At 36.0% G+C, this 19132-nt stretch overlaps 1 protein-coding gene across 1 annotated transcript in view; it reads right to left on the bottom strand.

The window, feature by feature from the left end:
- Positions 1–18808, bottom strand: part of SLC26A7 (solute carrier family 26 member 7) — a 57763-nt gene extending 38955 nt beyond the window's left edge. Inside the window, exons 1-4 of the mRNA XM_042869686.1 lie at positions 18619–18808; positions 7095–7205; positions 4324–4496; positions 423–587 (exon numbers count right to left, since the gene is read on the bottom strand). Coding sequence (XP_042725620.1) covers positions 423–587; positions 4324–4496; positions 7095–7205; positions 18619–18808 — 639 coding nt within the window. The remainder of the gene's footprint in view (positions 1–422; positions 588–4323; positions 4497–7094; positions 7206–18618) is intronic.
- Positions 18809–19132: the final 324 nt, after the last annotated feature.

Below are 19132 nucleotides of genomic sequence, written 5' to 3'. Positions count from 1 at the left end.
AAAGAAAGAAAGAAAGAAAGAAAGAAAGAAAGAAAGAAAGAAAGAAAGAAAAAACAGATGGCTGCTTACATTAAGAAGTATTTATGAAAAAGCTTTTGAAGAATTAACAAATATTTTAGTAGATGATGAATGTCTCATTGCTAAAGATAATGAAGAGAATTACTGATGCTGTAATACGCATATACTGAAAATGTAGTTTCCTTATCTTTTCAAAATAAGACCCAGTCTTGCTAATTCTTCATCAAGTTTTCCTAATCTGTTTCTACGAAAAGAAACAGTAAAACGAAGATTTTGGTATTACATCAGTTCTTTCTCACACATACTTCACAAATTCTTCACATATATATAATTTTTTTAAAATGTATCATGATTTAAGAAAAGGTTAAGCTAATGAAATAACCCATCTCTTTTACTGGACTCACATGAAAAAATCCTAGCGGTCCTGATATGTACGGCATTTTCATTCCCAGCAAGTACTTCACTTGTGAAGTCACAACATGCGTCGCAGCTCCTGTGGTCATTGCACTGATCACTGGTTCTGTTAACAAGAAGGTGGCGTGGCCCAGCTGCAGCATGAACATCGCTACCTGGAGAGCAAGGGTATGTGCATTAGCAAGGGTGAAAATGTGCAGCTTCCAGGTGACAGAGCAGTGAGATGGGCTCCTTTTAATAAACTGTAAGGTAAATGAGGATTGAAAGCAAAAGTCCTTTGAAGGATGAATGCAGCTTACAATGGGACCACTGAACCACCTGCACCATCTCATTCACATCACTGGTTTACCAGACTCTAACATTAAACTTAGTAATGAAAGCAGACTTGAAGAAACTGTTTTCATACACTGCTTACTACCCTGGTCAAATACATGAGAAAAGCAAACATTCCAGTAAGGCTGATGCTAAGACTCCTGTTCCTCTGATATTTGATGGACCACCTAGTCGATACTAGCTTGTCCGTAGTATGATTCCCAAAGTCAGTAATGTCAATAGCTGCCAAATGTATTAGGTGCTGAAACTACAGAGATATGAGCCTTATGCTGAACACTGCATAATTCTGTGGAGATCCACTCTGTCCCAAGCCACTGTAACATTGGTGTCTTCATCCAACAGCTTTTCCACTCCTCTGGGAGATCCTAAGCTTCCTGATATCACACTGGCCTCACACATACACAGATTTCAAATACATGTATGGTCAGTCCAGTATTTTGAGTTGCATCAGCTTTATACACTGAGGTTTCTAGTTTTGCAGATATTCAGAAAAGGAGCTACAGATTTTTCTTCAGAAGATGGGGCAACATTCTTGTTTACAGAAGATCAGAGATGTTTGAACAGTTATGCATCTTGTTTCAACAAACTTTATAAAATTATAGTACAAGTAAACAACAGAAGTGGTGGAAGACAGGATTACTAAACAAACAAACAAACAAACAAACAACAACAACAAAAGAAAAAGAAATTCTAGAAAAGTATTAAAACTGAATGTGGGACTGGGAGAATGATCAGGCAAAAGGAACTTTTTCTTGTAGCTATCTTTACTGTTTCATAATTTGAACCTGATAACTACAAGAAGAGGATAGAGAGTTAGCCAGAGAGAAATGAGTAATTGCAAAAAACCAAACCCCTCTTTATTAATTCAAGTCCTTTTAGTTCTTGTCCACTTTCAATACTTACTTTCCATGACAACGAACTCAGTTTACTATAGTTGGAATTCCACTTTCACTGTGTAGTCAATTTAACTTTATGGACAGTAAAAACTTTTTATCACGTAACAGGCTCTTTGGAAATGACTAATCTCAAACTTTCTGTCCAAAGTAATTGAGTCTGATAATGGTTACCTGTTGCATGAACTCACTTTTGGAGAACAAACCTTAAAACCCTCAAACTCCATGGTCTGGAAGGTGCTGGGTTTTTGCTCGTTTTTGTTTGGTTTTGTTTTGTTTTGAGCTCTACTCAGAGTAAGACGTGGTGGTCCTCCTTCAGATCATTTGGTTCCTAGGCTAAGAAAATGAAGTCAACCACAGGGAATGTGCTTAAAGTGCTTAGCCAGGCTACTGGAAAAACAGTATCAAACTCCTTTTCTAGCCAAATCGATTCAGGTCTCTGCCTGTTCTTTCTCAGAGGGAATCAGCTGTTTAGGAGAGAGACACTTCATCCCTTTTTTTTTTTTTTTTTTTTGTGTGTGTGTGTGATTTTGTGATTAGAACACTGTGTTTTGGTATAAAGAAACATGTTTATGGGCAGACACCAAAACTAAGGTCTACTCCTTTCCCAGAGAAGTATCATCCCAAATGCCCTGACAATTCGATGAATTTTTGTAATTCAGGATGCCTTTAATGGAAATCTGTTTCCCCAAAATACATCATATTTTTATCTCAGAATGCCATATCTTATTCCAAGCTATCCATTAACTTCTAATTTAGTCTGATGAAAAGAAACAGATCACTGTCACAGCTCTCAATTACAACAAGATTTTCCCTGTCTCTTTATCCGGTAATTGCAGCAACTGCTAGCCAGAAGACTGGAATCGAGGTGGAAAAAACGGACCTAAGATGATGGCAAAATTTATTCACAATCTTGATCTGGACTTCCACCCAAATTTCACTGATGAGTATCCTCTGGGATATGGAAAATAAGTATTGTAATCTTTTCTCTGTGTCCCAGGCAGATGCTCTGATCATTTTGCTTGCATGAAGCATTAGTGGCAGCACAAGCACCAACTTTATTAGCAGGACTGTAATAAATGTAGCCTTACTGACCTCGGAGAGAAGCCCATGTACTTGGCTCAGCTCCCTGCCAGACACATTCTGAAAACCCATACAGAGGATTTTCTAGTTCTCGTTGCAGTCCAGCTTGAACAGGGCAGAGGCTGAGATAAGTCACCTGGGACAGTTTAAGGCATATGCAAAGGCAGTACTTTTCAGAATGAAAGAGAAAATGGAAGTGGATTTACACACCTAATGGGATTTTGCTAAGAACAATTTTCTGCACTAGATTTTGAACTTAGATCAATTGCAGTCACCAGCATCCTGCTGTAGGCATTTTGGCCTCTAACACACAAGAAGGGATGATGTAAGAGACTGTCAGGCTCTGAGCATTGCACTCCCAAGTGTGTATGCTCAAAGGACCTTTTTCTGTTACAAGTGTTCTGCACAAAATGCAGTGGTGTGATACACTCACTGGCACAAGCAGACACATACAGAAGCCAAGCACAAAAACACCAGAACATCAGGATGGCTGAGGCTGGAAGGGCTCTCTTGGCCATCTGGCCCACTCCAGCTCCAGCAGGGACATGCAGAGCAGGAGGCCCAAGCCAGGTGGCTTCTGAAGGTCTCCAAGGAGGAGACCCCACATCTGCTTGGCAACCTGTGTGATGTGATCAGAACTAGGTCTACACTGTTATGCTGCCTCTGGGTTTTCCCTTATATTGCATATTTAAGTAAGCAGTAAAAGAATTGAAACAGCAACAGCACAGCAGAAGTGAACACACTTCATGATACCTCCTACCAACTAGCATAAGTACATGCCCCAGTTCCTGCCAAGTGCCAAGACACTGGACATGCCAGTTCTGGGCATTTTGGCTCATCCTTTACATGGTGGATGGACCCAAAGCACCAAGCACAGGGATCCATGTTTCTTTCAGAGGATGGGTACCAGAAAGTGTTGCAATGTCAAGGGCTGAAACATTTCTTCCATTTAAATACTAACAAGGAAAAGTAGAAGCCCTCTTCGAAGACCTGAGCAATTGGCAATGGATAAAGAAATTCAGTGTTTGTGGTCAGAATAGGAAAAGAGAAAAAAATTAAAAAGATCATTGATCATTTGTATAAGCTTTGGAGAATTATTTGAAGACATCTGTTTTACTAATTTATTATGCTTTAACAGTGGGTGTGTGAACTCTAAAGAGAATGTAAAGATGCTTTCCTCAATGCTTTTAATTATTGAATACTGTATAGTATTTCTCTTCAAGACAAGAGCAACAGAAAAACTCAGGAACATGTCAACTTACCAGAGAGCTTTTTCATGTTTTGTTTCTGAAGGTAAAGGAAAGGGAGCACCAACAGTGACTGAACATTATATTAGAACTGACTGAATGTGATTTTACTTCATATTGCAACATTTCATGAGCGTGCACACAGACTATTACGACATCTCAACCAAGGAGCAACAGATTCTTACACCAGATTCTTACACGTTTCATCATTCATGAATATCAGACCAGACCCAGGGTCAGTTTTTCCAAGAGAAGTGAAAAAAAATATTACAAATGCCATAGCTGTCACAAATGCTGAGCATCAGCAACACAGAGTGTATGTGTTCACTACCTACCTGAATGATTCCTCCAAGAAATGAAACTGCTGTTGCAACTCCAATTCTCTGCATTTCAAACTCTGACAGGCCCAAGATTCCTGAATTATTATTTGCAGTGAAATTACTGCCAATGGAAGGAACAAGACGTTCAACTGCATTGGCAGATATTAAGGAAGTTAAGGCAAAAGTTCCTATTAAAGAAAAAAGCCACAGATTAGCTACCAATGATTCTATACCCATACAAATCACTAATGGCCTCTTTTTAAAAACTTGACCATTTTGAGTGGAAGTATCCTTTTGGACACTCTTAAGAATTTCTGAAGTAGTTTTAATGGCAATTTTTTCATGTAAGATACCATTTATACATTCAAATTGAATGCATTTGTGTCTACATTAATGCACAGTCATGTAGACACATTAACAAAAGAGTTTGCAACATGACAATTCACAGTGATTTGAAGTTAACATAAATGTTTTTGGGTATATGTGTGATGAAATGTTTTTTTCCCAATAGTCACAAATGTTCACCATTCAAATTTCTAGGATAATTAAATCATGCTATATACATAGGACCTAGTCCAATATAGTTTGCTGATTCAAGAACTCAACAAATAATCTGCACTCCAATAAATGGAGACAGGCAAGGAAATAAAAAATTGCTCAGAAGGGCAAAGCAAGGTTAATGAAACATTTCATTAAAGATAAAGAAAGATCATAATTCAATATTTAAAAGGACAAATATATCATGAAAGCTCTAAGAGTCTAACAAATGCCCTACTATGTCAGACCAATGGTCCAGTTAGCTCGACATTCTGCCTCCAGCTGTGACAGTCAGAGGCATTACTTAGGCAACGCACACAAGCCTGGCCACTTTCTGCAGACCATTCCCTACATAATCCTCAGCATCCTGTAGCTGTTGCACCAGGGATGTTAGCAAGTATTTTAGATTTTTTTTTATGGACTAGCATTCACAAATGTGTTGAATCTCTGTTTGAACTTGATAGTACTTTCTGCCTCTGCAATGTCCTCTGGGAGCAGGTTCCAGAAGTTTAGCATCTGCTGTGGTATATCTTTTAATCTATACTTTCTTCTAAAGTGATCCCTTATGAGTTTCATTGAGCTATCCATACTTCTACTATAGCAAGATGTGATAAGTACAGTTCTACCCTCATCTTTGGTATACCCCTATTTATCAAACTTCCCAGCACAATTCTTTGGGCACCCACAAGGGACTCCACCATCCTGAAAAATCACCACTGAGTCCTGTTTTATGCTTCTTATCCTACAACTAGCTAATCATTAATAAAAGAACTTTCTTCTATCACAAGGGCAACTTCACTTTTTTTAATAACCTTTGCTGTGCAACCTTATCAGTAACTGTTTGACCATTTTGATATCTTATATTGAAAGTACTTCCTTTTGCCATTTGCTTACTGGCACTTCTATAGAATTCAATGACTTTAGTGAGATGGGATTTTCCTGTACAGAAGTCACACTAACACCTTTCATATAGACATTGATTACACGTAACTTTCAGTGATCTTATAGTTTTACCCTAGTCTTAAAAATAAGGGTGAAGGTCAGGTTTGCAGGTACCAGGATTCTCTACAGAGCCTTTTTGGTAAATGAAATCGGAGTGGTAACTCAAAAATCTTGTGGCCTTGTCACAGAATGCACTGGCTTCACTTTCCTCAGAAAGCCGTTCCCACCAGTTTCCTTCGTAGCCTACCAATTTTGATGCACTTAGGGAATTTTCAGTCATCCACTTGATCTTCCTCTCCATGGCATACTTCAAATTTCTCTTTTTGGCTTTCCAATCTTCCTACACATGTTTCACCTACCACTTTTCATGGCTTTCCTGCTTACTTCATTTAGTCAATTTTTCCATTTTTTAGGTACTAAATTCTTTCCTATGACAGAAATGTTAATTTTCCTGTCATGTTGAGGTATGAAGGAACTTTTGGAGGATAACTTTTTTTTTTTTTTTTTTATGACATGACATATATTACCTGGGTTTATAACATTTTAATATTAAATTTTTTAATATTTAATATTTAAATTTTTTATCTAATAAGACTGAACTTGAGAACAGTTTATGTAGGACTCTACATTTGATATTATATCACAGCAGAAACTGCCTTCAGACAATCATCAATTACATCAAGAGTAATCAAGAAAAAGATGATTTCTGGCCCAAGAAAAAGGGATTTGTTATTCAAGTGACTGATCTTCACACTGACATAACAGACTCCACTAACAAACATCATTCTTGTTGTCTGTATATGTACACAGAACACCATTAATCTTACAGAAATTGCTGGTAGAAAAAGAATTTCAATGATGGATATGGAGAATTATATAGCAGTTGTGAACAGAGCCTTTTTAGCTGCTGTTTGCATATATCTTCTTTGCTGAACTTTTTGTTAAAATCTTATCTTGAAGCAGATTCTAATTGATTAAGATTTTAAAATCTTAAAAATTACAGAATAATAATAAAATCTTAAAAATTGGGGGAAAAAAAAGAGTTTAGGAATTCAAATCCAAAATCCCTTAGTAAACGACATTTACAAAAGAAGTGTAAGCGTAATATAAAGTTACAGTGACAGAATTACCCCAAGTGTATCCTTAATGGGCTTTTTAAAGTACTTAAACTGGGGGAAGAAATTTGTAAAAGGAAGCACAAAAACATTTAATTTCTGTTTAGTTTTTAGAGAATATTCCTTCCATTAATAACTCTTTTTTTTCCAGTTTCATACTTCTGAAAATGTTTAGAGCAGAAAGACACTTACCTGTTGCAACATGATGTCCCATTCCAAATATGGCATATATAATGGCAGGGAAGAATGAACCATATAAACCAAAAACTGGATGGACTGAAGAGAGAGCAGCAAAGGCCAATCCTATGGAAAATTAAATGGCGTTACCTCCATGAATTAAGATAAAATAAAATTATTCTGCTTTCAAGTTTTTGAATGTCTATGTTTTAATAAAGGCGGGGGAAAAAGCACTTTCAGTTACAAAAATCTAGACTATAAGCCAACTAATTTACAGTGAGGATCAGAAAGAATCAGGAAGGGTTGTCCATCTACAGTCTTGGTCACCAGTGGAAACTAATAGGTCATGTATATGATCTGTGGCATCAGCTGTTGTGTTTCCAGATTGTCTCCATCAACCGTCTCAAACTTCTTTAATAGACAGTTCTCATGGGAGGAGGCAGTGCCATTCAGTGCCATTCCCCAACAAACAAGGTTTTGATTCTGCCAGAGCTCCAGGCACTCAAATGGTTATTTCTTGCATACAGTTCAAAACCTATAATTTTGGTTTGGATAGAGACACTTCAGTTTGCTTTCTTTTAATTTCTTTAAAAAAAAATAAATAAATAAAATTGTGAATTCATTCTCTTTAGGTGACTGGGTTTTTTCACTCCTTCAGTTGATAACAGTTTTTTTTCTGTACATTAAGCTGTGAGTCCAGAAATGTAGAAAGTATTTTAATAGTATTTTAAAACAGATTTTAATAATATGAAGGCATCAAAGACCATCTTTGCTTAAAGGCTTTCAGTGGCAATGTAGAACACTTTAATTCAAGAGCTCCCTTCTTGAATTTGAATTTGAATTTGTGACAAAGAACAGTGATGAGGGGAGCAACAAAATGCTGAAAGCCCAGACATGTCCAGCTATCTGTAAAGCAGGCCCAGCAGTTCATCAGTAAAACATCATGAGGAGAAAAGGAGAGGGGAGGGTAGAAGAGGAGATACTATAAAACACAAAATTTGGATGCCTTCTTTCAAGCCTTACAGTTTCTTCTCTTCTGCCTTACAGTTAACACGCCTACTCATCAGTTTTGCTTTTTTCTCTTCTTTAACACACTGGTACCATGAACCAGGAAGATCTCTGAAATTACAGTTCTATGCTTGTGTTCACTTGAGCAAGAGATGTAAAAGACAGTTCTGATCCAAGAGCAACAGAAAAGGGTGTGCCTAAGCAGAATAAGACAGCACAGAAGAGAACAGTATGATCCTGTGCTAACAAAAATGAGCATAGGAAAAATGAGAGAAGATGAAAAAAAGAAAAAAGAGACTTTTAAGGCCTGTTCAGCACTGAATACCTCTTCCTTTACAAATACTTTACTAATAAAAATGAAAACAAACAAAAACTTTGTAACTACTTACATAGTACTCACAGAAATATTCTGTTCTTGCAAAAAAACTTATGAAAAACTAATTCGTTTTCCTCTCCAGGAAAGAACAGAGTAAGCAAAATCTGTATAACTTCAGCCATATTTTTATTATAACAACATAAGTGAAGTGAAATGACATCTCCGTGTGAGATATAAATCTACAAGATTCACCATGGAATACTGAAGCAGTTGCCTATTTATCAGCCATATTGGGAAGAGATCAATAAAAGCTGGTTGAGTCAACTGTAAAAAAATTCATTTTCAAATTCAAAAATTCCTGAAACACACACTATGGAACAGTTGCATCATTCCTAGAGAAGTCACCTCTGCTAGTTCTTTAATATGTTCTCTGACTTGCATTTCTTAAGCATTTGTTTTCCACCAGAGATTATAAAGGAAGTGGTTTTAAGTTGAGGGAGGACAGATTTAGGTTGGATGTCAGGGGGGAATTCTTTACAGAGAGAGTAGTGAGGTGCTGGAACAGGCTGCCCAAAGAGGTTGTGGATGCCCCATCCTTGGAGGTGTTCAAGGCCAGATTGGATGGGGCCCTAAGCAGCCTGATTTAATATTGAATGTGGCAGGGAGGTTGGAGATTCATGATCCTTGAGGATCCCTTCCAACCATGGCCATTCTGTGATTCTGTGAAGCACAAAAATTCCCTCTTCATTAGGAAGTTGTAACAATTTTGAAAGATATAATTTAAAATATTTTTTGCAGAAATCACGTTACATTCATATAATTTTTAATTTTGCAAATAAACTGTGTTAATTTTTGATCTTGTTTTCAGTATGAATCCATGTGGTTCATTTTTAACAGGTTTTCACTCTAAGAAAATCATTCAAGTGGAGGTGAGCTGTGAAGATGTACAAAACAAAACTGGACGTTACAGTAATATACCACAGGCTAAGCAAAAATACTTCTGGAATTGGGACCATACTCTCTTTTACTATTCAATATCTCCATTTCTTACAGGCTTAAGAGCAGAGAACATTGTTTTTTCATCTCAGTATTTACAAGGCAAACAAAAGTTCAGCTACAGTAAAATACTGTCACCATCTAGCTGTAAAAGTCAATTCCTTTCCCCTAGATGTGTTTACTTTGTTTTTATGTTTCCTAAAACATAAAATCAGAATCAGAAACATTTGACAATTGCAGCCTGAGTGCATTTGATCATAAACTGTACAAGTTGTAGGTAGAGCACAAGAAGCAATACTGTCCTTGATCACAAACACAAAAACATTGCCAGCATCTCAGTTCAACTCTCTGAACAATGCTGAAAGGTGTGACACAAACACCCAAACACTGCCATGTTCTGTGAAACTCTATGAAAGGTGCTACCCACCTAGCAAATACCAGAATCTATAAAGGAATTCTACTTTGCTCACAGGCTAACTGGGAAATACAGCTTTCCTGCAGGCAGATAATCTGAATATAAATCTCGCCACTATTTTTTGCCTGGATAGTCTTTTTATACGAATTTTCTAGAAGTGGTGGCTCATTCTCTTCAAGGTGAGGTCACTTCAATAAGGACAGAGCTAAAATCGCAGCTTTGATTCCAATCTTGGCTCTGCTTGTTGGCTTTATTTCTTGTTACTGAAGCACATCAATTGTGTATAAGAATGGAGGAAACATTATAAAACAGAATTAGTAAAGACTTCAGGCTTTCTAATTAGACATATAATGTTCTAAAATTTCAAATACATTTTCAAAATATAATCAGTCATATATTTCAGATCACTTCATTAATTTTCATATTAAAACTTGCTACAATGCATTCCACATGCTCAAGGACTAGTCAAACTCACAAAGAATGAACAATAAGTTCAAATGCAGTACGTTAATATTGTGAATCTTTTTATTTTAACTGAATTCTTATCATAAGATAACATTTGTGTGGTGCTTTTTCATTGAAAATCATCTGTCTGGCTAGCACCAGAAGAATAACAGTCATGATTTGCCACACTGGAAAGCAAGAGATGTGGAACCTCTACTTGTAACCATCAAATACAGTTAACCATAGAATAGCGAACTTGATGCAAGTAGAAACAAGCCCATATCCCACCACAGGAGAAAGTTCTCTATGTTTGTTAATTTGATAGTTTCTGCTAACTGTGCTGCTAAAACCAGACTCAAAACAAACAAAAATATTTTCCATTAAAAAAGCTATCAATCATCATAATATGAGCAGTGAGTTAAAAATTATCTGCATATAGAAAAAAATGGCTTGTGATACATGCACATGTTGAAAGGAAAACTATGCCATGTCTTTTGGAAATTAGATCTGCAAACCAAACTAATCAAGGCGCAGGAAAAGTAGCAAGTCTACAGTCAATCTGTGGAGCATCAAAATTTTCATCATGTACTTTTTAAGTGAAAAGCTAAATATTTAATAGATTTTCTGTCATATATACATTCAAATACCTTTGGAGTTGTAAACTTTTCTTAAATGTGACTATATTAAGATGCCTTAACTTCAAGTTTAAGGAAGCCAAAACAACACTAGGACATCTTTTCCACCCAAAATGCTATATGCAATCTTGAACTGTCTCTGATGCTTTAAAAAAAGACTATTTCTCCACATGTTGGCAAAGCTGAATTATGTGATAGAGATATTTCCTGTAGGTGCCCTGAAATGTAGAATTAACACACACTTGATGAGTCTCCTATCAATTCCCTTGGAAAACCAGCAAATTAGACAAATTTACGTCATAAGGTTTAATTTATGACTCCAGACTAGGGAGAAACGGGGAGAGAAATAGGGAGAGAAAAAGAGAAAAAAGAAAAAAAGAACTTTGACAGATAAGCAGAGATTAAAGGTTTAGACTTATTTAGGATGAATTTGACACAATATCTGAACATCACAGAGACTTTATAAATTACTGTACAGAGAATCCTACAAACTATTGCACGTTGGTCAGCCATAATTCATGAAGAGTGTGGCTATCTCCAAAATAAAGTATGATTTTAAAATATTTTTTTATTTATTTATAAAGAGTATTATTACAGGGAGATGGCTCTGCATCTAAGTACAAATGGAAAACCAAACTAAGAGGTAGCCTTTTGAGAAGCATCAGCAGCATGGAGAAAGAAAGGCCAATCATGACTGAAGAGACAAACCTTAACAGAGATGAACCAGACTTTAGGAAATCTGTGAAAAAGACTCCTACTTGGAAAAACTGCTGGTCAAGGATCTCGGCAGTAACAGTTTTCTTGAGCTCTCTGATCCAGAAGATTAGAGGTGGAGCAATCTCTCTTTCTCCATGGATCAACACTGCCTGGCTTTGTTGGTCTCTGTCCATGGTGCTCAGGCACCTCTCAGTTACCAACATGGCACATCTGGCCACACTCACAGCTCATCTGGCCACACTAACACAGGTCTACCTTTCATAGTAGGCTCCAGAGGTTTCACAGGTCATTCAGAAGCTGAATTTACATTTCTAGCATTCTATCAGAACGATCTACATTAGCACATGTAATTTGAAGACATTAGAAATGAAAATATTGCATGCACAGCAACATCAGTTCCTTAATCCTCTGCTGGAAAGCTGTATAAACATGAAACACTGTCCCTCATTTACTGACTAATACATTACATTTCATTATCAGCTTACATCATTATTTTTTGTATGGGAGAACTATAACAGAGCTCAAATGGACATTTTCTTCCACAAATCACTTATGAACTACATGGATTCTCCAATGCATTTTCTAGGCAACTTTTCTGGTTCTGTTGCCAAATACACTTATTCAATTTCATCTACACATGCTATTTGTATGCCAGATGTACATTTGCAAGACGTATCTGCTCCTTAATAAAATGATTAGCTCCAGTTTGTCTGCTCAGAGTGTATTTACATCTATACATTTATAGTCAGAACCTGGGGGGAAAAGAAAAACACAAAAAAAACACCCCCACAAAAACATAAGACCACAAAACAAACAAACAACAACAACAAACAGATACAGCTGAGGTTCCTCCATGGAAAGCTGAAAAAAAAGTTGGCATCATGCCTTCGAAAACACTGGGCAACAATTCTGGAATGCATGAAGGCAGTATAATCTTTTTTTTTTTTTTAACAAGGTCTCCAGCCAGTGTTTAAGAATTAGTTGTTCAGCAATAAATCCAACTCAAGACTAAATTAACTTTAATTAAAAAATACAAACCGTGCCAATCCTCAGTAAGTAATTATTGGACTTGAGGAATGAAAATGCTGGCAGGAATAACAATACTGATTTCATCAGATGCCATGTATGTATTTCACTTTTAGAAGAAACATGCCTCAAGGGCCCTTCACACCCCCTCACTCCCCAGAAAAACGCAGCCCACTAAAACCAAATTGAGCCAAAGTATTTTTTTCTCATGATAGGTCATAGGAAAGCCAGCTACTGTATAACACTACATACAAATTCTGTATGGAGTGTATCGATGTGCTAGCTGACTATAGAATATATATATTTAAAAAGTCTGATAAAAATTAAAGTCCAAATTTTATAACCACATACTTTCAGATGGATAACTTTTGACTATATCCAGTATACGCAGATGGGTACAACTTTAATTTAAAACTAATGTCACAGTGTTTATGAATGCGGCCAAATATCAAGAACTTAGCAAGATAAAGATGAAACCAGAAATACAGTGAGAGTTTGTGGGATTTTTTTTGTTTGTTTGTTTTCATTTATTTTAGAAAAGCACTTACGTTAATTTATCAATACACATATCTCAATTTAAGAACTCCCTCTTTTTTTTTTGAGCAGCAGGTAACACAAAGTACCAAACTTGTGAAGAAATCTCCTTATGCATTGTGTTCTGATTCTTATAACTGGCAAACGTGTAATTTACTGCATCTACAATGAAATTATGTGATAAAGACATGCATCATCTTATGATATTTCAATTGGCTGTTTTTAGATTTAAATTCTAAACATACTCATGTTAATTTATAGTCATTTATGTGCGGCAGTTGTATTTAAATGTCTCTCAACTCTTGTACTTACCCATCTGATAAGAAACACAGTCATCTACATTTTCAGCTTTCAACTGATACTTATAAGCCACTTAAATCTTCTCCCACATACAATCTTTATTTTTCTGATCCTCCTCCTAGCCTTTTCCCACAGAAGTTTGAAGTTACCTTCCATTAACACAAGCAACCAGAATTATATATTTCAGATAAAAATGTATCAAGTCATCACCTTCTTTTCACCTTTAGATCTCCCTAATACTTTTTTTTCTTTTCAAATAAGCTAATAATTTTCCAGCAGTTTATATAAACTACCCCTAACTGTGTGCATCAGTGCATCTATCTTTAGATTGTGTAGGCCGTAGGATCAGTCGCTCTCCTATCCATTATTGTTACACATAAAAATATTATTTTATTCCCATTAAAGGGAAATACACATTTATTGCTTGCATCTGGTCCAACTGCATCCAAACTGCAGTCTTGTAACTAGGATGCAACACTACACGTGCTACTATCAAATCATTATTCCAAATTTGACAGAATCTTTAAAGAGTAAGGCATCTTCAGTTGTTAATCAGAAGACTTAATTTTCATTATAGGACATTATATGATGTCCTAACCACAGTACTCTGCTTAAGACTTCAGACATATCTGTGTCCCCTAATTATATAGAGAACTGACATTCCTAAATAAGTTACATATACATATATACATATTCAAACAGACTATAACTATGAACTCAGCTGCATGACTGGGGGTAAATATGCACTATCTTTTTCTGACAAACTCAGATTAACATTTTTGCAGACCATGGCAGTCAGAGAAGCTTAATGATGGGTTGCAATATTACTTACATGGCTTCTAGACGACAGCCTGTGTAGACAGTATATGAAACAATCCAAAACACAATACGATACATTACACAGTAGCAATCCAAAGGCAAAAAACTGAGATGGGTATGTAATTGCATAATTCAAATACTGAAAGAAGCCACAAAGGTATTTATTTGACAAGGTAAGACCAAGAAAGATTGGAAAATGGATTAATCAGAGATATACTAACAGCTTGGTAATGAATAAATGATGCCAGGAAAGATCACCCATAAAAGGCCTTGAAATTAAAGATAAATTGTTTAGTGCAATAGAAAGTTAGCACAGACTGTGAAAATGAGCTAAGCAGGTGCATTCTGAACTGATATGTATGGGCTACAATACATGTTCAGGAGGCAACAGAAAGCAGGATGACAGGCTTATGAGACTCAGCTGCATGAAAAGACTACATCATAATGCATCTTAATATTATCATGCAAGAAAACTTAGGAAAAATTCAGGTACTGTTTGATCAAAATATGCTTTTCCTCCGAGTAGATGAAATCCAGGTTACATAAAAAAAACACAAGCAAAATTCTGGTGTTAACGTGTCAGGTTAATGGATGAGATACAAGAAAAAAAATAAGACCTATCTTAAACTTTTTTTAAACACAGTTTATTACCCACAATACCACAATTATAATGAATGGGAAAACACATCACCTGAATTCTACATCTTCTGTGCTTACACCCGTAACACTTCTCTAATCTAATCAATATAATCTTCTCAGTAGCATCAATTAACTTTAACAAAGTCAATGCCTGAATTCATATGAATCACATCTGGAGTGGGCTGGCTCTGGACAGCAGCTAAATATCCCTAGCCTCCTCCTCCCTTCTCTGAGGGACAGGAATCAGAAAATCAAAAGTAAGAGAACTTGCAGGACAAGATAAAGGCAGTTTAATAGGTGAAGGAACTCAACCAAACACATACAAAGCAATGTAAAGGCAATTGTTTGCTACGTCCCAGAAGATCAAACATCCCAAGTTTCACTATCTCTTACAACTAGATCTCCACTGATTTCTAAGGAATGCAAGAACAGCTTCCTGACAACTACAGTGAAGAACACTGATTATATTTACACAATTTCATTTTGGAAAACAAACAAACAAACAAACAAACACAACATATTAGGAAGTTCTAAATAATCTACTTGGAGACTGTAATTGCATTTGTGTGTATGGGAGAGAAACAATGAATAAAACAGAAACAAAACTCTACCTACTTCAAAATCATCTTCATCTTGATGGAGTATTAATGAGTTTTAAAAGGGAAATGAAATGCTAGTCTGAGAAGCAAATGGAGAATTTATTTGTTATTTTACAGAGTTGTTTCTCTAGTCTATCAAAAATAGATTTTTCAGAAACGCAAAGTAGTAATTACCAAAACATGAAAACTCAGCTTTCTTAACTATCTGTGAAAGTAAGCAGCAAACTTCAAGATGGGAAGAAAATATTCATTATAGATTCTAAGATTATTTTTCAGCCTTAGGTAAGAATAATTTTTCAGCCAGAGTAAGAATAATGATTCTATGTTTGAGAAATGAGGTGTTGAGAAGTGTGTTATTAAGTTATAGTTTTGTGCTCTTGAACTAATGAAGCCTAGTTTCTTTTGTTGGTTTAGACTTGAGCTTCACTGGCTTTGCAGTCTGAGACAATGCAAGCTTCAGCTAAATCTTTTCAGCAATTAGAGTATTCAAAGTTTCCATTATTGGAATTTTGTTATTCATAGGGTCTATTTTCACTGTCCATATAATTTATAGAAACATAATTAACTTGGATGCCTCTTTCTCTGCTGTTGAATTCACAAAAAGGCTCTAATATTAAAGGACATGCATAGAGACTGCAGAAGTATTGTTTCAGTAGGTAAGTAGAAGAGTTTGTCAGTGAATTCTGAGACTCATTAATTAAGGTTAACTTGGCATTTTTAGCAGGGAAGAAAACAACTACAGGAACACACAGAGAAGTACTACTTGTATTCAGACATGACTTGGTATGAGCCCTCATTCTTCAGAAATGCCAAGCAGCACATTGTGGTAATTCCATTATTTTCCTTCTCATCTTTCTACCTTCCTCTGTCTTGCCTCCCCTACTTAGGAATTGGATCTGTTGGTTACATGGGATGTTATTGATCAGTATATTCTGACCACATGGTTGAACATGACTTCTTTAGTTATGTTTTGATCAAACTTCAGTAGAAGTAAAAAGGAAGCTTCAGAAGATCCACTTTCTGCAGTAATTGTTCATTTGATAATGATTATATTTTTAATCTGATAGAGAATTTGATTAGAAAGAGTATGCATAACACCTTGTGCCTCCTGATGGTCGGCACAACTAAAGACAACTGAATGTTCAGGTAGCATGCCTTTCTCATACACTGCTCCTAGACTCTGCTCCACAGGACATAGTTTCTAGCAAAGGACTAGTTTCCAGTGTGCCACAATAGAATATATTTAATCCTAAATTATGTAGTATATGCTCAAGTAATTTAATTTTCAAGTACCTGATTTGACGATGAATTACTGGGTTGAAGACATAACTCACATTTAGATACCGAGATTTTTGATAATGAAAATCACTAAATGAGTGGTAGTAGCTCTATAAAATATTGTCCAAAATAAAAAGAGTCATAAGAACAGCTATTCTGAACTACCCTATACATCACTCACTGAAAACATTGTGTGATGGTAATTGTAAGGCTTACAGCACTAGTAAAAGAGTTAATGCAGCAAGTTCTAGAGAAGTAAGTTGTGCTCAATTAACACCACAAACATGATAAAGTATTTAGGTATCTAGCTCTCCTTTTCCATTACCTAAAATCCTTCTCAAACCTGAGGAAGCAGTGAGGAGAAAGAAAGGAAAAAAAGTCAGTTGGAGGAAAGAGTTTCAATACACTCATTTTGAAAAAGTGTAAGATTATTTCTAGCTTTCATAAAAATAATACAGAAAAGCAGTATTCTTTATCTTCTTTAGATTTTCTCAAATGTATCTCTCACATTAAATTGCTTTTAGTACAAAACTCAAACAAGAAAGTTCTATCGAAAACTACTGGCATTATAAAATTGCTATTTTTCATGAATTTCAACATACTGTTTTAAAAGTTTTAATTACAATTATAGTAAAGGCATATACTAGTGAAATTGGTACTTTACAGCATTATAGTATTAAGTTTCTTAAAGTTCAATCATGCCAGTGCAGATGTTACTAATTACCTTGGAAGCACAAATACTTACACAAGCCAGTTGTTTTCAGCTGCAGCATAATTCAATTAAAGTAGTGCTTATAATTTAACAACATAAATGATAGTTAAGCATAGCCAGTATGGGGAGTTGTTAAGAAATAACATATATATGTATAGTTTACATCAGGGAAGGGATTGAAAATTATCTGAGGCAGACAAGCAGCTGGGATTATCTGATATAAAATATTGCCTAAAGAAGTGACACTACAATGGACATATTGGAAACAGACCAAAGCATTTATTTCCCAGTAACAACCACTTTAGAGACTCAGATAGCTGGGACATTTGTTTTCTGCAGGTCAGTCTGCAGAGTTTTGTTTCTAGGAGTTTTCTTTCTCTTTTTTTTTTAATTTTAATTTTTTATGTTTATGAAGCAAAATAGAGTCTAGCTCCACCTCTCTTTGTATTGCTGCTTGACAAGAGAAGTGACAGGTAATGTAATACAGCACTAAGTCAACACAGAAGCAGAAATATGCAAGCTGTGTATGCACACACTTTCTCCGTGGTTCATGTCACTGACAGAAGTGCCCTTTTAGTACAGAACACTGTTATCTTTTACTGCTGTACACTGGGCTTTCACAGGTAATAGTATAATCACAATGATTACTTCTGAGCAGATTTTCTTAAAATGCGGACAACATATAGACAAATTACAATGCAGTTACCACGTAGATACATTTTATTTTTCATGTGGAATAAAAAAATGTGGTCACGTAATTGACAAAATCTTGTATGTAATCTTTTGCTGTGTGAACAGAGTTAATGCTTCCTTATTTCTTGTATTAATTCTGAAAAATTGTCAAAGGATCAGATATAGAGGAAGTTTTGGTTCACAGAAAGCTATTCAAATAACACCATGTATTTCCATCTGCATTTGTATATGCATAAGATTTAAGAATTTTTCTTGTATTTTTATTTAGATCAAATCTGCTTTTGATAGATAAGGATATAAGCTGTCTTAAACTAAATTTTAAGATAATATGAACATGAAGAGGGTATAAAATAAAACCAGATAAATCCAGCAGGATTGGATTTCAAGATTTCAGAAGTTTAACTGTACCTTGAGTCACCTGCTGGATGGCCAGCATCATCCCAGACACCATATCGGGAACGAGATTCTCCTTCCAATCGTAGACGGGCACCCACTCCAAGATGGGCAGCCGCCTCACGCACCACTGCTTGATATCTTCACAGCGAACAGCCCGGATCTTCCCCCACACCGCTCTCCTTCTCCTCTCTGCCCCCGTCATCACCAAAACCCCCAAAAGAAGTTCCTTGTGCAGAAGAATGGGTGGCTGAGAAACCACCCTGATCTGGGTCGTTCTCCAGGTTTCTTCCGAGAATTTGTGGTTCCAAGACTATAGGGAAAAAAATTGAAAAAAAAACAACCAAAACAACAAACAACACAGAAGCACTCACATTTTCTGCAGCTGTGCTCTCACTATGCTCAATAAAAGCACTTACTAAATGTCATAACTGTACGAACAGCCACGCGAAGCTCTCAGAGCAAAGCTCACATTTTCGGCTCGTCTCCTCTCCTGTCAGTTTGTGGCTCTCCCCCGTCACCTCCCGCT

The sequence above is a fragment of the Lagopus leucura genome, unplaced genomic scaffold (genome assembly GCF_019238085.1).
Source record: "Lagopus leucura isolate 7727_CA_CO unplaced genomic scaffold, USGS_WTPT01 Super-Scaffold_100002, whole genome shotgun sequence".
Taxonomy (NCBI): domain Eukaryota; kingdom Metazoa; phylum Chordata; class Aves; order Galliformes; family Phasianidae; genus Lagopus; species Lagopus leucura.
This window is presented reverse-complemented; position numbering and strand designations above follow the sequence as displayed.